The sequence below is a fragment of the Herpailurus yagouaroundi genome, unplaced genomic scaffold, assembly GCF_014898765.1.
Source record: "Herpailurus yagouaroundi ecotype Mexico unplaced genomic scaffold, PumYag 189, whole genome shotgun sequence".
NCBI lineage: Eukaryota > Metazoa > Chordata > Mammalia > Carnivora > Felidae > Herpailurus > Herpailurus yagouaroundi.
The window spans coordinates 13,646,754-13,667,935 of record NW_024412420.1 but is presented as its reverse complement, the minus strand read 5'-3'; the positions used below and the strand labels follow the sequence as shown (position 1 = coordinate 13,667,935).

At 51.9% G+C, this 21,182-nt stretch overlaps 1 protein-coding gene across 1 annotated transcript in view; it reads left to right on the top strand.

The window, feature by feature from the left end:
* Window positions 1-12: 12 nt before the first annotated feature.
* The window catches only part of PLXDC1 (plexin domain containing 1), a 62,596-nt gene continuing 41,426 nt past the window's right edge, over window positions 13-21,182 (top strand). Inside the window, exons 1-2 of the mRNA XM_040497895.1 lie at window positions 13-187; window positions 8,066-8,244. Coding sequence (XP_040353829.1) covers window positions 112-187; window positions 8,066-8,244 — 255 coding nt within the window. The 5' untranslated portion in view covers window positions 13-111. The remainder of the gene's footprint in view (window positions 188-8,065; window positions 8,245-21,182) is intronic.

The following is a 21,182-nucleotide window of genomic DNA, read 5'->3' as shown; positions in this document are numbered from 1 at the left end:
CGCCGCCCACTCCTCCGCCCGCCAGCCCCGGGGACCGCGCCGCCCGAGCCCGGCCCCTCCCTCGCCGGGGCCCGGGCCGCAGCGGGCCGGGGGCGGGTCCCGACACCCACCATGCGGGCAGAGCTCTGGCTCCTGGTGCTGGTGCTCAGGGAGGCTGCCCGGGCGCTGAGCCCCCCGCCCGGAGCAGGTAGGACTGGCCGGAGTTGGTGGGGGGGAGGGGGGTGGGCCGGGGCCGGGGAGGGGGCAGTCAGGCAGGCGTGGGCACGAGCAAGTACCCACCGGCTGGCGATGTCGGGCTGGAGGTGGGGGGGGGGGGCACTGTCCGCGGAGGGCCAAGAGCTCTGTGGGCTGTGGCAGGTGGACAGGGACCCACTCACTTTCTTTAAACACATGCGTGAGTGAGAGTAAAGGCGGCAGACACTGATACCCCCCACTTCTTTCCTCCTGGAAGGACACTGGAGGGACCCCAGTAGAGGGGGCTACATAAGGCAGTGGCTCTGGCCCCAAAGGGGACAGTGGGGGAGTCGTAGAGACCCCTGGTCACACTGAAGGAGGATGAATCTGATGAGATGGGGAGCCTGCGGTGCCTCCTGCCCCAGCTTTGCCTCCTCTTTCTCGTCCGTGCCCCACCGCCCCCCACCCCCACCCCCACCCCCACCCCCAAGCTGACCCAGGTTGGGTCTGAGTCGGATTTTGGGGCTGGGTGGGAGCAATCAGGGGAATGGTGGAGACCCAGCATCTCTCCCAGAGGAAGCTCTGTAGCAGCCTGGCCTGCTAGCAGGCTTCGTCTCCCTGCTTGGAGCCTGGAGAACAGTCCTGGGCCCACGAAGAAGCAACTTGCTGCTCCCCCCTTCCCCAGCCTCCAGGGTCCCCCTGTCACTCTTGCTGTACTGTCCTTGTGGACTCTGGCCATTAGTTGCTCTGGCTCTGGATAGTGGGGGGCTCCTATTTGCACACTCCTCTCCCCTACACCGTTCTCCACAATCATCTCTCCCACCTGGAAGGCCTTTCTGAGGTCTACCTTGAGTCTCTCTTATTATAAAAGAACCATTTTTTCAGCTTGCAATTTTACATGCCCCTCCTTTCTCCTCAGGCACCCAGACCTTCTCTGGGGTTGGGGAGGCGGGTGATTTGCAGTCCAGCCTCTTGACAGAGAGAATTGGAAAGACAGAGCTTTATGCCTCACTGACATAGGTGTCCTTTAAATGGGACAGAGCAGTGGCACGAGGTTGTCCGGGAGACGCTGTAGTTGGGGCTGCTTTGTCTCTGAGGTGTGCTACATCAGGCACAGCATCAGTGACAGCGTTCTTGACTTTAATGGTCCTTGTATATAGCTGAGACGAGGTTGGGTCCCTGTTGAGAAGGAGGGTGGGAAAGGGTACTGGTGGTGGAAATGTGGGCAGAGAGCAGTGGAAGCTGATGTGGCAAGAGAATGTTGGTTCAGAACCACCAGGTTTCAGGGAGACCACACAGACAAGGGCCAGAGACTTGGCTTCTTGTCCCAACATCTCACTTGCTGTGTGACCTTGAACAAGTTACTTTCCTTCTCTGGGCCTGTTTCTCCACTTATAAAGGGAGGCTGTGAGCAAAATCTTTACCTCTTGGTGGTGGGATTCCGAGAGATTTTTTTTTTTATCTTTTTTAGGACTGTCGTTCCCTTTCAGATTTGTTGTGACATGTGTGGGTAATTGATAATTCAAAAAATCGATATAAAAAGGAAGAGGTTGGACAGGTCAGTTTTTGAAGTCCTTTGCAGCCCCAAACCTGGTGGGATCTTTTGAACCCAGGATGTGACTGGGTTGATGAGGGGGGTGGGCCCTGGACCCATGGCTGAATTGGGAGAACTGTGCAGACGGTTGGGGAAGGGGAATTGAGAGGTAACAAGCATGTGCTGGGGGATGGTGGCCAGACTGGGGCCTGGCTGAGGGCTGCCTCCTCAGAGTCGGGTTGGGGTCGTAGATACCTGGGGAGGTCAGGAAGAGGGGGGCAGGCAGAGACTTAATTCAAATCTCTAAGTAGAGGACACCCTGTCTTCTCAGCTTTGCTAGAGATTCAGTCAGGAAAAAATGGACTTTCTCTGCAGCAGGAGAGATGGGTTGGACTTAAGGAAGCTCTAGGAAGCCGGAGGGGGCAGCTATTGACTCTCGGTCCCGCGGTTTTTTTCACCAGGCCCGGCTGGATTGGAGGAAAGGTCCGTGTGGAGGTAGGGGGCGTTGTCTGCTGGAGGAAGAGGTGGAGGGGTGGATATTCTAGGGGAGGCCTCTAAGGAGGGACAGCCTGGCTCAGATCAGTGGCGGAGCCCTGGCGCCTGGTGAAAGGGCAGCGGGGAGCTGGATGTGAAGGGGCATCATCCAGCCCCAAGGCTCCAAGCTCTGTGGGCAGGGGGCCCTCAGGAGGGAGCTGCGGTCTCCCCTCCCTCTTGATGGGTTGGCTTGTTTGGTGGAGCCTTGAAACTCCATCCATCATTAGAATGGAAGCAGGAGAAAGATGAGTAACCCAAAGATATAGTCAGGAGGGGAGGGAAGACCACTAGACGGGGACAGACAGGAAGATGGCCTTAGGAGGCACTGGCAGGGGCAGCAGGGTTCGGCCCCAGTGGGACCAGCGCTGCCTAAAACAGCTATAGCGAGAAGAGGCAGCTGGAGGGCATGTCTTCGGTCTGGGAGTCGGGAGATCAGGCCCAACCCCAATCCCTGGTGATCCTGGCCACTTCCTCCTTTCTCTGCACCTTGGTTTCCTCTTTTATAAAACGGGGTTTGGGCCAGATTGTGTCTAGGGCCCCTTATAACCATGATTCTGCTTCCAACCTCCTTCTTGCCACCAGACACTTCCAAACAAACTGAGACTAAAGTCCAGATTTCTGTTTTGTTTTCCAATTGGGAAAAATTTCCATTTCTCAGGAAAACATTAATAAATAAGAGCTTGGATTGTATTGCCTTAAAGTCCAAATTTCTTAGAGTGGATAGCCTCCCCCCCCCCCCGCCCCCCATCCCGGCACCTGCTCTCACGCTCCCCAGGTCCATCCCTCAACACATCCAGGCTGTGTCCCCTCTGGTCCTCAAGTAACACGGGCTTCTCTTCATCCAGGTCTCAGCTCAAGGGCCACCTCCTCCTCCACACAGAGGCCCACCGGGATGGCGCTGCCCAGGGTAGAAATAAAGCCCAACACTTCCGTCTGTCTTAAAGCACCCGTCCCCACCGCACGCTGTCTTGTTCACCACATTCTTCATTTTGCAGGAGTCTTTTCCAACTAGAATTTTCACGGGCACAGGGGCTGTGTCTGCCCGTTCCCTCTTGTTGCCCCAGCACCCAGTGCGGTGCCTGGCACACAGTAGGGTCTCAATGAGTGTGTATTGAATGAGTGAGTGAATCAGAGGTGGTCACGGACCCCAGACTCTCCCTTCGAGAGAAACTCACACTTCTCTGTTCTCCCGTTCTTCTCTGACTACTTGGTGGTCCCTTCCTGCTAATCCCTTGTGCCTCCTTCCCTCTCCCCAGGGGAAGGTCCACGGTGGGAGCCTCGGTGGGTTTCCCAGCAAGAGGATGCGACTGGGGGCTTCGTAACTAGGGCACCCGATTTCAGCTCAGAGTCTGGAGACTCTCTCAAGTTCCTTGGAAAGTTGGTTCTCACGTAAAACCCAGGGAAGGCAGGGGAACTTTGCTGGGTGCTTTGTGTATAGTATTTTGTTAAAGACTCCAAGTGTAGGTTTTATCATTCCCCTTTGACAGATAAGGAAGCTGAGGTTTAGAGGGATTAGGTAATTTGTTCAGCATCACAGTCAGTAAGTAGTAGATTCAGGGTTCACCTTCAAGTTTGTGTGATTCCAAACCTGTGCTCCTTTATTGCTGTGGCATTGCAGTGAGGGTTTCCAGTGGGCCTGTGCCCCAGGGGAAGGGTTTTCTCAGCCTTGCGGATCTCAAGTAACCAAGGCGTTTAAAGATCCCCCTCCCCTTCCTTCCCTTCCTCTCTTCCCTCCCTCTCTTTCCTCCCTCCCTTCTTTCTCTCTCTCTTTCTTTCCTTCCTTCCTTCCTTCCTTCCTTCCTTCCTTCCTTCCTTTTCTTTCTTTCTTTCTTTCTTTCTTTCTTTCTTTCTTTCTTTCTTTCTTTCCTCCTTCCTTCTTTCCTCCCTCCCTCCCTCCTTCCTTCCTTTCTTTCTCTTTCTTTCTTCTTTTCCTTCCTTCCTTCCTTCCTTCCTTCCTTCCTTCCTTCCTTCCTTCCTTCCTTCATCTATATGTACTTTCTAAGCCTTTGCTCTGTATCAGGTACTAGAGCCTGCAGATGCACAGTCACAACATGTTGGGATCAGGGCCGGGATGATGCATGTAGCATTTGGGGTGAGGAGGGGAGATGTCAGGGGATGCTTTGGGGAGAGATGGCATCTTACGGGACTTGAAAGATGAGCAAAAGGTCATCAGAAGAAGGGTTCATTTATGGAGCAGAGTGGTTCCGGCTGGGAAAGCCACGTGTGTGAGGCCCTGTGGCCAGAGAGAGCAGGGCTGGATCCTGGCGAGGGCTTTAGGGAGACAGGAGGGCGGAGGAGAGAGGAGGGATCCGGTCAGGAAGGGCCTTCAGCTGGAGGGCTCTGGAGAGCTGGACGCATGGGAGAAATGGAATCACGTGTGTCCTCTAGAAAGCATGCCCTGGAGAGAGTGTGAGAGACTAGATGGAGGGCATTAAGGGCGGAGGCTGTGGCCGTGGGGCTGGAATGGTGAGCTTGGGTGATGGGTGGGACGAGGGTGGCTTGGCCAGGCACTGGGGTGGCATGACGTGGCCTCCTGAGGTCAGCCCGTGGTTTCTTGTGCCAGAGCAGGACAGTGGCACGTGGAGAGACCTGGGGTTCTACTGCTGCTGGGCCGCCCTCCTGCATGCCAGGGGACACAGTCTCCCAGGGCAGCTCCAAAATTCAGGCCCAGTGGTCCCCAGTAAGCCCAGCCCACACGCCTGTCCTTCCCTGGGCTGCCCCTGCACCTTAGGAAATAGCCTGGGGTCGCTGGGCGCTTCTTGTTACACTTTCTGTGGCCTGAGCAGACCCTAAGGTCAACCTGCCCTGTGTGCCAATCTCGCCATGGACTCGTTGTGTGACCTGGGGAGATTCCTTAACATCTCTGTGTCTCAGTTCCCAATTCGTAAAATAGATCTAAAACTAGCACCGATCTCAAGGGGTTATTGGGAGGATTAAATGAGTTCATGTGTTTTAAAGCATTTGGAAGAGTGGTAGCAAAGAGTGAGCATTTTCGAAAAGTTAGCTGTCATTTTTATTCTTCCTATTGCTGCTGTGACAGCATGCTGCTTGGGGCCATGGGTGAACGCGTGGATGAATAAAGAACAGTGTGATCTCCGGGAGCTTCTCGCCGTCACTCACGGGCAGGTGCACTCACGTGACGTGGGTGCTGGGAAGGTGAAGCTGTCCGATGCGGGACAGAAGGTAGAGCAGAGAGTGGCCGAGGGTTGGAAGAGTATGCAACACATGTGTGAGCATGCAGGGGGGATGGCCCAGACCTTCAGGCAAGTCTGCGTGTGCACAGGCACGTGGGTCCCTACACACAGACACACGTGAGCAACCAGCTGCGTTGGCTCCTTCCACAAGCTGAGGGGGTGATGTCCTGTCCTCGCCAATTGGGAGGGGGAAGAGTGGCAGGGAGACAGATGTCGTGGGGGCTGAGAGGGTCAGACTCAGGGCGGGGCCAGGGTAGGGCAGGTTCCTGGGCTGTCTCCCTCTCCATCCCCTTCCCTGCCCGACTTAGTGGACTCTTTGCCTCTGACCTTGGCCCTGAACCCTCTAATTCTAAAGCCTCCTCATTTGTTTTTCACTTGATGCTCATAGCAGCCTGCCCTGTAGACATGATTGTCACCCCCATTTTAGTGATGAGGGAATTGAGGCTCAGAGAGGTAAGCAGATGGGTCCAAGGTCAAACAGCTTCTGGGTGCGGGTGTCCCTTCCCTGACCCCTCATCTTGACTGGGCCCCCCTTCCCAGCCCTCTTCTCAGGCCTTGGGCCCCCACGTCGCAGGCACCCTCCTGTCTCAGTTGCAGGATTGTGATGCGTGCAGACCTCTAGCATCCCTTTCCAGGCCGGCTAAGCCCTTCTACTTGCTCTGCACACGTTCCTTTCGTGTTCTGGCTCCAGCCCAGGCCCGAGGGCCGCTTGCAGGAGGACCCGGGGAGCTGGGCAGAGCAGCCCGGCACAAACCGTTCTATCTCCAGAAGCAGCTATGGGCCCCACCCGAGAGGGGCAAGACAGCCTTGGCTTGGGGTCTGAGCCAATGGCAGGCTGCCTTCCCGGCCCTGGGCTTAGGCCCGTCTCAGCCAGTGGGCAACCTGGGGAAGGGGCCTGGGGGCTGCCCCACTCCCCACCTCCTCCAGAGCATCTGGTTGCGATTAGGGGCAGAGAAGTGAGAGAGGGCCGGCAAGGGTCCAGCAAGCACCAGCAGCCAAGAATGACTTAATTGGACGAAATGTCTAATGACAAACCAGGGCCCCACAGCAGAGTCCTGGCCCCAGCCCCAGGCCTGGTGCTGGCCAAGCCTTGTCTCAACCTCTGTCCTTGCAGGCTCCCAAGAGTTACCTCCACTATCGCGTCCTCAATGGTACAGTGATTGGGCACCTACTGTTTGCTCGACACTGAGAATGCACATTTGCAGAAGGTGGGGAGAGTCCCGGGGGAGCTCGTCTGCCAGAGGGACAGACATGTAGTTACACCAGTGGGTGCTCTAGGAAAGAGGGTTACACCCAGAAGCTCTAGGGAGTGGCGGACAAGGGCATCGGACACAGGGTCGGCCTGAAATCGATGAATATCACAGGAAATATCAGACCCACCTCTCTGGTGATCTGTGTCCCATACACACGTCCAGGGTAGGTGTGACAATTGCAGTGACAATATAAGACACATCTTTAGGGGCACAAATCTTTCTAAAAAGGAAAAGCATGGTTTCTGTGCCATTCAGAATAAAGGTAATGACCTAGACGGGACAGAGAACACCGAGTCTAGGAATGGCTGCTGAATGGCCAGTGCGGCCACTTCCCCATCCTGGGCCCTGGGAAACACCGTTAATTGATCGTGACAATCTTTCCTGCTAAACGCTGATGGGGCTTCAGGGTTTGTCTCTATTAGAGCACTCCTGGCTGTCACTAATTGATTGGAGATGGCTTTTGAGATGAAACCTATTTGCCATCTTTGATGGAGGCTAAGCTCCATGTTTTATGGAGAAAGGGACTTGCCCAAGGTGTTTGCAGGTAGTCACAGGACTACACAGTGGTCCCCACTATGGAGACATCTTTGCTTGTCACAGTCTGGGAGGAGGTGCTATTGGAATCTAGTAGGCAGAGGCCGGGGATGCTACTGAACATGTTACAATGCTCAGGACAGCCTCCACAGCCAAGAGTTCTCCAGTCCAGAATGTCAATGGTGCTAATGTTGAGAAGCCCTGAACTCAAAGAACTCTACTCTCTGACTTCTAGTCCCTGGAGTCTCCCGGAAGATGAGCTTATGCGCCATTTCTGGCAGAGAAATCAGGAACTGGTTTGGAATGTTCCAGAGCAAAGGTGCTCACCCTTGTCTACAGAGTTAGGTTCAGGGCTTCCCCAAAGCTCCCCTGGGGATTATTTTAAGAATCCTAACGCCCAGGCCACACCACAGAACAATTATATCAGGATCTCTGGGGTGGGAACCAGACAGTAGGAATTGTTAAAGCTCCTCCAATGATTCTGTGTGCAGCAGAGGTTGAGAATAATTACCCCTTTGGACATTTGGAACTTATCTCCCTCCCTAACCCAACAGGTGACTCTCTTTAACCTCTGTGAGCCCTTGATTCCTGTCTGCAAAATGGAGAGCATCTTATCTCCTGCGGAGGGCTGGGTGAGGTCTAACGGTGTGCTGTGTGCAGAGTGTGTGGCACGGAGGCGACACGTGGCGCTCAGTGCACAATGGGTGTCTCCTGCCCCGGCAGCTGTCTCCACGGTCAGTGATGGCGTGGTGCTGGGGCCTCTGCAGAGTAAATGGGCTGCTCCCCTGCTTGGACCTTCACTCTGGACTGCCGGGACTCAGCTTACTGTCTCCTTCTCCCAGGTCAGGATGCAGGCGGAAGCTCTGGGCGGGCTGCCAAGCGGATCACGCAGGGATGGAGTCGGAGAGCCCGAGAGAGCCCCGGGCAGGCATCAGAGTCGGACAGGACCCAGCTGAGCCAAGACCCGGGTGGGGGCACCCTGGCCATTGACACACTGCCAGATAACGGGACCAGGGTGGTGGTGAGTGCTGGAGGAACGTGGAAGGGGAGGGAAGTGGTGGTGAGGGACTCCCCAGGTGCCCTGAGTAAACTTGTCAGCCCTGCAAATCACATATCCTTTGGGATTGGCCTTGGTTGTCGGCATGGAGAGAGGGATCCCAGGGGAGGGGATGAGAGCAGGGCCCAGCCTGGGACGTTAAATCTTCGCATCTCAGAGCTTCATAGATCGCCCACCTCCTCGTGCACCCAGGGAGGTGAGGTGACTTGCTCAAGGATGCACAGCATGTGCACAGGCTTCCTGTCCGTGGGTTCTTACGTGACCCGAGGCCTCCACTAAAAGCTGAATGAAGGTGGCATTATTGGTCACATCTAGCTGCCCGCTCAGGCCCCTCTCCCTTCTCATTCCTGCACCATTTACAGACCCTGTAGCCCCAAAGGGTTAACGGCCAAAGAGGCTCAGGCTGCTTAGCCTCAGGGCAGGGCACTGAGTAGAGAAGACAATTAGCGAGAGAACTGAAATGTCTGCCTGGGGCAGTTCTGGGGCTGGTGCATCCTGGCTAGGAGAGTCAAGGCCCAGAGGAGGTGCTGTCCTTGCAGTGTGTGGCCCTGCTCTCCAGCGGGCTTTCTGGGAGGCCGATGGGGGCCTCTGTGTCTGGGGGTGAATCTGACGTCACGTGTGCGTGTGTTTGCACCTGCGTCTGACGGTTTTTGTATATTATGCTCACGCTGCCGCCTCTTGATTAATTCCCTTAGACATTGTCTGTTGACTACCTGTTGTGTAGATGAAAATTTGCCTTTTATGCACTCCCTCGACCGTCATTCTACTGCCAGTGTTTTTGTTAAATCTCTGCTCTGCTTTATATCATGATAATCGTGTAAATATTGTTCACCACTAATCCAAGCAGGGTAATATTATTGTTGACTTTCTTGTACAGTTTTTGTTTTTCCTGGATCCTTGCCCCAACCCCCTGTTTGTTTACTTTTCTGTACTTACCATAGCTATATATTCTTATATATCTACTGGCTTTAAATAGAGTTTTTGGTGTGGTACAACCTGTCCTTGCCCCCCCCCCCCCCCCCCCCCCCCCCCGAAACCTCTCTCCTGTTGTCCTGCTCCAACCTGGGCTGGCTGCTTGCCCACCTGCCCACCCCACGGTCATTGTGGGACCTCCCTTCTCCTCCAAGGTTGGAACCCCCTTATCTGTCTCCTGTGTTGGGTGCCCTATTCTCTCAATCTTTCCTGCTTGCCCCCCTTGTTTGTTTAGCTTCCTGAGAAAGGTTACACAGGAGGGAACGTTCTTTAGAAAACTCACATATCTGAAAATGCCTTTTTTAAAAAACATATTTTTCTTTTATTTTGAGTTATTTCAATGTTTATTTATTTTTGAGAGAGACAGAGCACAATTGGGGGCGGGGCAGAGACAGAGGGAGACATAGAATCCGAAGCAGGCTCCGGGCTCTTGAGCTGTCAGCACAGAGCTTGACACAGGGCTGGAACCCCCGAACCGTGAGATCACGACCTGAGCTGAAGTCAAACATTTAACCGGCTGAGCCACCTGGGTGCCCCCAAAATGCCTTTATTCTATCCTTACACTTGATTGATGGTCTGGCTGAATATAGAATTCTAGATTAAAAATAATTTTCCTTCAGAGGTTTGCAGGCGTCTTCTGGCTTCCAGTGTCACCGTTGAGAGGTTTGATGTCCTTCTTACTCTTGGTGTTTATATGTGCTCCCTCCCCGCTCTGGAAGCTCTTGGGGTGTAACCCCCACATTCTGGAAGTGCAGTGATGTGCTCTGACTCTGGGACTTACACCCACCAGTTCTGGCAAGCCCTCCTGTTTTATTTCTTTGACAATCTTCTCTCTGCCTATTTCCTTCTTTCTGTAGGTCTCCTTGATTCAACGTTCATCTCAGGGATCGATCACTGAACTTCTCTTTTCTGTCGTATATTTGCAGGGTTTGCTTGTTGGTTTTGGTCCATTTTCTGGGAGACTTTTCTCAACTTTATTTTCTGAATGTTACTGATTCTTTTTTCTATGATCATATTTTTAATTTCTAAGAGCTCTTTATTATTTTCCGATTATTTCTTTCCTTAGGGAAAAAAAAAGGCATTCTGTTCTTGTGTCATGGATGTAAGATCTTTTCTGTCTTAGGATAGTTTAAAATTTTAAATATTTTTTTTCCTGCTCCTTCCTTCCTTCCTTCCTTCCTTCCTTCCTTCCTTCCTTCCTTCCTCCCTCCCTCCCTCCCTCCCTCCCTTCCCTCCTGTCTTTTGACTTTGTTTTTCTGTCTTGCTTTCTAGTGGGGGAGTTGAACGCAGGGACAGTTTACCCAGGAGTGGGCAGGGTGAAGAAAACAGCAGGGGATGGTAAAGTGTCTTAGGAAGAGCAGCAGGAGCCATTAAGACGTCTACACCTGTGCTGGCAGGGAGGGTGGTTACCCAAACCAGCAAGAGCTGTGACTGTCTCTGCAAGAGGGTCTGCTTCCAAGAGCTGTGGCAGTGGGGACTGAAGAGGGACCAGAGCCAACTTGCAGCCTGGTAGGAAGGGAGCGGAGTCATAAATGCTCTAAACTCTCCCTCCTTCTGCGTTATTGTTTCTGTGACTTAGTTTTCCTTTTACTTCAGGCTCCCGTAAGGCTTGGCACTATTACTGATCCTGTCTGTTTGATATTTTGTTCACCATGGATTAAAAAAAATTTTTTTTTAATGTTTATATTTGAGAGACAGAGAGACAGTGTATAGTGAGGGTAGGGGCAGAGTGAGAGAGACGGAGACAGAATTGGAAGCAGGCTTCAGGCACTGAGCTGTCAGCACAGAGCCCAACATGGGGCTCAAACTCACGAACCGCGAGATTATGGCCTGAGCTGAAGTCAGACGCTCAACCGACCGAGCCACGCAGTTGCCCCGATCGTGGATTTTTTGGAGCTCATTTCTGTTTTAAAAATTTTTTTTTTTTTTTTTCAACGTTTATTTATTTTTGGGACAGAGAGAGACAGAGCATGAACGGGGGAGGGGCAGAGAGAGAGGGAGACACAGAATCGGAAACAGGCTCCAGGCTCCGAGCCATCAGCCCAGAGCCCGACGCGGGGCTCGAACTCACTGACCGCGAGATCGTGACCTGGCTGAAGTCGGACGCTTAACCGACTGCGCCACCCAGGCGCCCCATCATTTCTGTTTTAAAATACTGCTTTAAAACATCCTCTACATTGGGGCGCCTGGGTGGCTCTGTCGGTTAATCATCCGACTCTTGATTTCGGCTCAGGTCATGATCTCATGGTTTGTGGGAGCAAGCCCTGCATCAGGCTCTGCACTGATGGCACAGAGCCTGATTGGGATGCTGTCTCTCCCTCTCTCTCTGCAGCCTACCCTGCTCACATACCTACATGTGCTCTCTCTCTCTCTCTCAACATAAATAAATAAACTTAAAAATATGTATATTTAAAATTTCCTCTCTCTTGACGACTGGGTTTTTAGTGCCAACTTAAGCGTTATACCTGAGGTCAGGGCCTCACCGCCTCACCTAATCTTTGAGGTGGAACCTGGTAGAACCTCAGAGAACAAAGTCCCAACTCACTTCCCATTGTGCCTTGTCTTCTCCATCCTCTAGAACCAAGGAGCCATGGTGGGGTGATGGGGTGGAAGACCAAGGCAGGAGAGATATAAGGGGTCCTGGACACCCTTCCCCACTCCCCCACCCCCGCCCCAGCTTTGCTGGGCCATTAGTTAAAGAACTGATACTTGTTCTTGGCCAGACACCATGGTCAAAGGGCCATGTCCCAGTCCATGCAGAGAGGCCCTTGCAGAAGAGAGCCACAAAGAGGCAGACTTCTGGAAGCAATTGTCTGTGGGGAGTCAGAAGGGGCAGTGGGGATCCTTAAGAGCCGGTATGGATTCAATAACCCCAGAACTTAAAAAACAGCACAAATTCTCGGGCTCCACCCTGGACTGGTTCAGAAATGTTGGAGACGGAGACTGGGAATTTGTTCCTTTAAAAGTTCCCATGTGATCCTGATGGCCATCTAGATGTGGGGACTTCTGATCTGTAATATTTCAAGCCAGTTTTGAAAGCAGTTACTAGAACGACCACCTGCACCTGAAGCTTTCCCAGGTACCACGTGGCTATACTTGACTACATGACTTCCCCCATCCCGGGAGCGTTGTGGCCCCCTCGACAGCCACACATCTAGAGACCTTGGGAAGGAGCAAGGTCCCCCCCGGCAGGAAACCCCTTTGACTGCCCCGGGGGGCTGTGCCCAGCTCTGCCGGCAAGACGGGAGGATCAGACTTCTACCTTAGCTGGAAGTGGGTTCAGATGTCAGACTGGGACCCGGAAGCCTGCCTTGGCAGGCTGAGTGATTGTCGGCTTCAGGCCAGATGAAACTACCAGGATAAATATAAATCCTGGCACTTTCGTTTAAAATAAGGTGGGAGAGATGTGGCTTAGCAGCACTTCATGAGGAAAAGTTGTGGGGCTCCTCACTGCTTGTGGGCTGGGGATGAGTCAGGAGTGTGAAGTAGCTGCCAAGGGTGGAGGTGGGAAAGCTGGCTGTGTTCACGGAAACCCACAGAAATCCGGGCACCAGTGCTGGGGCTCTGGAGGTCCTATGGAGGTATTTCTTGACCTGACCATAAAGCTGGAGGGCTTGTGCCCCCTATGAGATGGCCATCTAGAAACCAGGGGAGTCCAGAATGGTTGAAGAAGCCCGTGGGCATTTAGCCTGGTCTAGAGAAGGCTCTGACTCTGGCTGTGTTCTAACAGCTGCAGGGCTGTGACTGCTGCAGAGGGAATAGACTATTTTTCTCCATAGAACTTGTCACTTCCTGCACCGAATTATCTATTTATTTGTTTATATTGCCCGTCCTCTGCCTGGAATGGAAGCACCACGAGACCCGAGACTTTGAGGACCGGGCTGTCAGTGCCTGGCACACAGGAGGAGCTCCTCCTTTGGAGGAACAGAGGAAGTAGGGATTTCTCCATCCCCAGAGACCTCAGAAGACGGGACTGTAGAAGAGAAGAGGTTGCGTTGGGGTCTGTCCTTGGACTCAGTGCTCCCAAGGACTCCAACTCTACTGGTTCTTGGATTCCCACACACATGAGAGAATGGCAGTGCTTACACACTCCAGAACATGTGTGCATACAGCCGCCACCCAACTGGGCTTCAGGGCGGCCTCCACTCCATTCCCAACTCTGCCCGGAACCCACTAGGCCTTGCGCCGGGCGGTGTTTGATGGGGAACACTGAGGACCACCCCTTTCAGCACAGCCAGGCCTCAAGGCCCCCCTCCCATCCCTGTCCAGGCTCTGTGCCCACCCTGCCCTGGACAGTGGGGCAGCCTCAGCCACGCAGGGGCCCAGCAGAGGGCCCCAGAGACACCCGCTTCTCCTGAGTCTCTGCTCAGTGACCCTGAGAGCTGGGGTCTGCTTGGCCGGAGGAGACCCGATCTAGACAATGGCTTGGTGGCAAAGGGCTGGGCGAGAGGGGAGTGGTAGGAAGAAGATATTTCAGCTAATTTGGTTTGGTCTGTTTTAAAAGGGTTTCTTGAGCCTCAACAGGAAAGCATTTTGCTACTTCTCTATATCACAGCCTGCTTCATGCCTCTGCTCTGGGGCCATATCAAGGGGCCAAGGGCCTGGCAGGTGGGCTTTCATTCCCTTTGCTGCCCCACACACCCACCCCAGAGGCCTCTTATCTTCCTTCGTTGTTCCTCAGTACACCCTCCTGGCCGTGGGCTTCCCTTCTTGCTCGGGCCTTCTGCCCAGCCCCCATCCCAGACCTTCCCCGCCCGGTCTCTCTGACCGTCTTCCTGTCTTGCCCCCTCCGGCCCAACCCCTTCTCCCCAGATCCCTGCCCAGACCTCTAACCAGCCCTCCTACCCAGCCCCTCTGCCCAGCCTCCCTGATGGGCGTCCTCTGCTCAATCCCTTCTGCCCAGCATCCCCGGCCTGGCCACCTCACACAGTGCTCCTTCCAACTCAGACCGTCTCTCTTTGAGGCCTTGAGGCCTCCAGCCAGCCCTCCCAGGGCAAGCTGGCAGGCCCAAGGGCCCTGACCAGAGCCCTCTCCTTAGATTTTCTTCTCACGCCCACACTACCACCACGTCCCAGTGGAAATAGGACTCTTTTCTAGACCAGGTTTCCACAGATTTTCCACAAAGACCAATTCTGAGGTCCTGGAACCCTGGGAACTGTTTTTGGAGGGGGTAGGGTGGGGTTTGGGGAAGCCATAGTGCTAAGTCAGAGACCCTGGCTTGTGACACAGTTTATTCTGAGAGGCTGGAAAGGGGAGGCCTTGGACAAAATTCCTTTTCCAGCCTGGGGATTTCCAGTCATAGTGCAGGGTTTTCTTGGTTCTGTGTTTCAGATCTAGGCCAGAGTTTGGGAGGAACCAAGCTTGAGAACATTCAGATTTGGAGGTTCCCCTGTAACTGAATAGTTCTCTCCGTGATAGGAAGAGCTCCATCCCCTCGCTCCAGGCTTCCCTATGGCCCGGCTTCCCTAAGTTCCTCTCCTCTCTGGCCCAAGTAAAACTTCCCTGCTCTTTCCCCACCATGGTGGGCCTAAGAATGCTGAGAGACCCTGCAGCCAGGCAGGCACCATGTGGTGTGAGACAGTGGACAGCAAGAGGGACGAACGATTGCAATACATGCCTGGTTTTTACAACCTCTCAAAGGACAGAGTTTCCAAAAGGAGACTTCTAGAAGGCCTCCTCCCCAGATCGAAGGGCCTGGAGGAGACGGCACAGACAGACTCATAGCACAGATGCCTGAAGAACAAGTAGTGCTCACGGAAGGACCACACTATGGTGGGCCAGGGGAGGGGATGAGGCGAGGAGGCCAGTACTGGGAGAATTCTGAGAGTAGTGTGTGAGGTGGGTGGAGGGAGGGGAAGGTCATGAAGAGAGAAGATAAGAGATTTTATAGGATAGGGGCGCCTGGGTGGCTCAGTCGGTTCAGCGTCCGACTTTGGCTCAGGTCATGATCTCATGGTTTATGAATTCAAGCCCCGCGCTGCGCTCTGTGCTGACAGCTCGGAGCCTGGAGCCTGCTTCCGATTCTGTGTCTCCCTCTCTCTCTCTGCCCCTCCCCTGCTCATGCTCTATCTCTCAAAAATAAAAAAAATAAAAAAAAAACATTAAAAAAAAAGAGATTTTGTAGGAAGAAGGGGTGTTTGGGAGGGGGTGTGTGGAGCCCAGACATCTCATCTCCAGCACTGTGGAAGCGGTCCAGCAGTCCCGGCCCCCAATCGTGTTCCAGCTGCCTGACCCTGGGCTGGATGCTTACCCCCTCAGTTAATGAACCGGCCTTGGGAGCCCCTGCAAACCCCTACTAGTTTCAAATTTCCCAAATGGGGTAGTAGATACTGATCTTATTAGGGTGAGATTTAAAGCAAAATTTAGAGCAAAATGCGAGGCACATGATGAGTTCTCTGATCCTGTCATCTCCCCACCCACCCGCTTCCAGGCTCAGTACGGGTGCCAAGGACCAATCCTGGTTGCTCAGACCCAGGACGTCCATCTCCCACAAAGATTAGTCTTGTTGACCCTTTTCCTTTCCCTTAGGTAGATTTTTTGGTTGGTTGGTTGGCTGGTTGGTTGGTTGGTTGGTTTCTTTCTTTCCTTCTTGTTGAGGTGAGATTTACATAGCATAAAATTAACCACTTTTAAGTGAAATGCATTTAATACATTCACAATGTTGTGCAATCATTATCTACTTCCTGAACATTTTCATCACCCCAAAAGGAGATACTGTACCATTTAAACCCTGTCCCTTCATTCCCTCACAACCACGAACCTGTGTTCTGTTTCTATAGATTTACCTATTCTGGATGTTTCACATATAAATGAGATCATATGATGTATGACCTTTTGTGTCTGGTGTCCTTCACCTAGCATGATGTTTTCACGTCTACATCTATTTTATGGCTGAATAATATTCCATTGTCCAGATAGACCATAATTTGTTTATTCATTCATTTGTTGATAGACACTTGGGCTGTTTCTGCCTTTTGGCTGTTGTGAATAGTATTGCTGTGAACATGTGGCCATGTTTTTCTTTGAGGACCTGTTTTCAACTATTTGGGCCATGTACCTAGGAGCGGAATTGCTGGTCAAATGATAATTCTATGTTTAACGTTTTTTTTGAGGAATCTCCAAATTGGTTTCCATAGTAGCTGAGCCATTTTACATTCCCACCAGCAATGTAGGAGGGTTTCAAATCCTCCACACCCTTGCTAACACTTGTTATTTTCTTTCTTTCTTTCTTTCTTTTTTTAAATTATAATATCCTAGGGGGTGTAAGAGGTGGTATCTCATCGTGGTTTTGCTTTGTGTTTCCTGAATGACTAATGATGTTAAGCATCTTTCCACGTGCTTGTTGTCCATTTGTATATCTTCTTCGGAAAAATGTCTCCTTTGCCGCTTTGCTCATTTAAAAAAATTATTCTTTTTTTAAAAAAGTTTATGTATTTATTTTGAGAGAGAGAGCATTTGTGCGCACGTGTGTGCACAGGCACAAGCGGGAGAAGAGCAGAGAGAGGGAGAGAGAATCCCAAGCAGGCTCCATGCTGTCAGCGCATAGCCCGACTCAGGGCTTGAACTCGTGAACCGTAAGATCATGACCTGAGCTGAAACCAAAAGCCAGCCCCTTAACCGACTGAGCCACCCAGGTGCCCCTGCTTTGCCCATTTTTTAATTGGGTTGTGTTTTTGTCTTGGGCAGATTTCTTAACCTCACTTCATTGTCAAATGAGGATGCTATTGTCTAAATGTAATTGCAAAGGTGTTCTACAAGAGTCTACATTCAGGGCCTGGCACAGGGGCAGGAATGATAAACATTAGCTGACTCTGAATTAGGCCCTGGTCTAGGTGACCAGTCATCTTGGTTTTCCCAGAATGGTCTTGGTTTTAGCAATGAACTTTCAACATCCTGGGAGATCCCAGTCACCAGGTGAACTAGGATGGCTGGTCAACCTACTGTGGTCCCAGGGACGGTACGTACTAGGTATCCTTGCCACATCATCGCTCTAAACCTCAGTTTTCTCATCTATTAAAAAAAAGTTGTTTTTTTTTTATGTTTATTTATTTTTGAGAGAGAGAGAAGCAGAACGTGAGTGGGGAGGGGCAGGGAGAGAGGGAGACACAGAATCCGAAGCAGGCTCCAGGCTCTGAGCTGTCAGCACAGCGCCCGACGTGGGGCTCAAACTCATGAGATGCTTAACCGACTGAACCACCCAGGCACCCCCTCAGTTTCCTCATCTACAAGATGGGACTGAGAATGGCTCATGGAATTGTTATAAAAATTGGGTGAGTTAATTTCTTGAGAAGGTTAACCAGAAAGGTAGGGGGTGGAAAAGGTAGTGCTTTCCCCCCAGATCTTACCTGGAACTACAAAACCAGTATGCTAGCAACAAAAGAGGATTTCCTGGCCTTGAAACTTCAGGTGCTATGCCTCGTATCCTCACTACTCAAAGTATGGTGGGGGACCAGTAGCGTCGGCAGCACCTGGGAGCCTAGGGGTACCAGGCTGGCTCGGTTGGTGGATCATGCGACTCTTGGTTTTGGGGTTATGAGTTTGAGCCCCACATTGGGTGTAGATTGCTTAAAAAAATTTAAAGAAAGAAAGAAAGAAAGAAAGAAAGAAAGAAAGAAAGAAAGAAAGAAAGAAAGAGAAAAGAAATGCAGGAACTTGGACCCTATGGAATCAGAATTTGATTCTCAGGTGATTTGTATGCACATCAAGGTTTGAGAAGCACTGCTTTGTGCCAAACGCTTTCAAGCAGGGAAAACAATCCTGGATGTGGAAAGTACATCAATAAATTCGTCACAGGAGGGGCACCTGGGGGATTCAGTCGGTTAAGTGTCCAGACTTCAGTTCAGGTCATGATCTCGCAGTTTGTGAGTTGGAGCCCCACGTCAGGCTCTGCACTGACCGTGAGGAGCCTGCTTGGGATTTTTTCTCTCCATCTCTCTCTGCCCCTCCTTGTGCTCTCTGTCTCTCTCTCTCTCTCAAAATAAATAAATAAACATTAAAAAAAGAAATTAATCACAGGAGTATTTATGAGAGCGTAAGAATTAGAAGCTACCAAAATGCCCAACGATAGAGAAATAGTTAGGAAAATTGTGGGCTTTCTTCTGAGTCGATGGCCAGGGAGCTGTTATAAATGATGGTTAAAAGATCACGTTCAACATCAAAAACTGCTCTAGGTATTCATGAAACCTGGCGGAAGCAGGCCACACAAATGGATGATCAGCAGGATTATAACCGTGTGAAATTATATACACATAGAAAAGACGAGAAGGAGATATGCCAGCATGGGACAGATGAGGGATGGGGGAGTCTGTTTTTGCTTTTGTTTTTCCTTGTCCTAATTCTGTGTGGTTGTATGATACATATTTATGCCGTCAAAACCTTGGGTTGGCTGATACTCCTCCCACAGCCCACATGTTGAGTCAGAGCCAGGATAAGATGATTCTTCCATTTCCAAGAAGCGTTGGGGGCATTAAGAAATGCTTTGTCTAGAAAGCTGGTCCGTACCCTCTTTCTGAGTCTGGTCCAACCCCCCACTTCCAGGGCCTCCCTAGGTCAGCCTCGTCCATCCTGACACCTCTTTACACTAGGCCCTCAGTACTGATGCCAGTGCCCTTTTGTCCGGCCTGGGTCCCTCCCTTTCCAGGGCTTTCTGCGCTTCTGTGGTGACAAGTGTTCTGTGCGGGTTTATTTCAACCTGAGGCTCGAATACCTCCAGAGGGCAAATAGAGGTTATTATGTGGATACACGAGGCAAGGGAAAATAAGAATAACAGGTGATGTTATAGGAGCCCTTCCTGAGTGCAGACCTCATTCTATGGCCTTACGTTTAATTCACCCACCTACCGCCCAGGAGGCAAATGTTTCTAATACTGTCTTGGAACAGAGAGGTGAAGAGCTTGCCCAACGTTGCAGAGCTCACGAGTGACAGAGCCAGGACAAGAACCCAGGTCTTTCTGCCTTTGGAGTCCAAGGATTTAACCACTATCTCATTGTGGAAAACGAGTGGCATATTGGTCCAGACAGGGGGTGCTTCTAGACAAGTGATTTTCAGCTTTATTGTGCAAAAGAATCCCCTGATAAGCTTGTTCAAATTAGGATTTTGACCCAGCAGGTTTGGGGTTGGGGCCTAGGATTCTGCATTTCCAATGTGCTCCCAGGTAATGCAAATGCTGCTGGTCCGTGGGGCATATTTTGAGCAGCAGGGATCTAGAAAAACATTCTGGGGTCTCATAAGGCTTCATGGAATGGGGGTGGCAGTGAACGGGATGCTCCCTCCCCCAGGAATCCCACCAGCACCTCCTGGGTTGGACCCAGCTGCCTGGAGCACCGTCCTGACAAGCCTGGCTGGCCAGGCCTCTCCGGCAGGCCCCGCAGGGTGCCCTTGGTTGCCTGCCCCAGCATTTTCACCTGCCAGTTGGCTGGCAGTTGATGGGTCGATGTGACAGCTTAGCCGGAGTTCCTGTCCAGAAACGTCTTGAGCTCAGCCAAGGTAAATGCTGTCCCGCTGTCAGAAATGAAGTGCCTGGCGGGCTCCAGGCATGAATAATTGAGGCAGAAGAGACATTGTAACAGCGGACGTTTAGGATGGAGCCGGGGTTGGTTTTGAGGAGGCAGCCTCCACGATGAAAACCTGTCTTCATGAAAAACGTCCCACAAAATCATCGTAATAGCTCCTACTTAGCAAGCACCTACTGTGGACCAGGCACTGGGCTAAGAGCTTCACATTGATGTGTTGTGTCTAATCCTTTCAAGAAGTCTGTGAGCAACGTTACTGACGAGGGACTGAAGCTCAGAGAGGAGAGTAACGTTCGGCACCAGCTACTGTGTAGTGGAGCCAGCTTTTGAACTTGGGTCCCTCTGACTCCACAGACCCTGCACTTGATCCTAGAGCAGTGGTTTCCTTTCCTTTTCTTTTCTTTTCTTTTCTTTTCTTTTCTTTTCTTTTCTTTTCTTTTCTTTTCTTTTTTTCCGGAGCAGTGGTTTTCAAAGTGCACCCCGTGGAACCCTAAGGGTTCGCAGAGGTGCTTCCTGCATGGACTGCCATGGAATGGAGGGTGGTGGAGAAGGAAGTCGCACAGCAGGCCGGGCTCCAGGCCCTTCTTTCCTTCCCCCAGAACGGCCGTACTTTGATGTGATGCATGTATTAAGTTTCCACGGAAGATTAATTGGAAGAAAGGATTTCATGACCAAGAATGTTTGAAATCTACATCATGCCGCCTCCCAGGACGAATGTGGATTGCGGAGCGGGGCTTTTCAAGGAAACAGTTCTCTTTGGTGGGCTTGCCAAGTCATCTGGCTCAGGCTATGCCCCGGACCCTCTGTGAGGTCAGGCCACCACTGTCATGGCTTCTAGCCTGCAGTCCACAGTGTCTGGAGGGCCGCCCTCAGGGGTAGTGGGACTTCCCCACAGACCGCAAGTCAGTGACAGGCCCGAACCGGGTGAACTCCTGGGGCAAGTTCACTGCCAAGCACGGTCTCTAAATCCTTTTTGAGAGACGTGTGTATATGGATTACAGTGAAGAAGCCTGCAGTCTGGCCTGCCTGGGGAGGCTGCTTAGGACCTTGCTTGTATTAATTAGGATACACATTCAGCTATTTTAATAAATGCTCAACTGATGATGGACTTGGGCACGAGAGTTTATTCTTCTCCCACATGTAATAGTGTGAGCATAAGTAAGCAGGCTTGACATAGCATCTCCATGGTGTTGGGGACCCAGCTTCCCTCTATCTTGCCGTTCTCCCCTCGACAACTTATGTCTTCTATGTTGTGGTCCAAGATGGCTCCCCTTTCCTACTGAGGACAAGCATCCTCCTGGTCTTCCATCGGCCAGACATTGTCATGTAGCCACGCTTAACTGAAAGGAGGGCTAGGAAACGTAGTCTTAGGTGGGTGGCCATTTGCCTAATGAAAACTGGAAGGGGGGCACCTGGGCG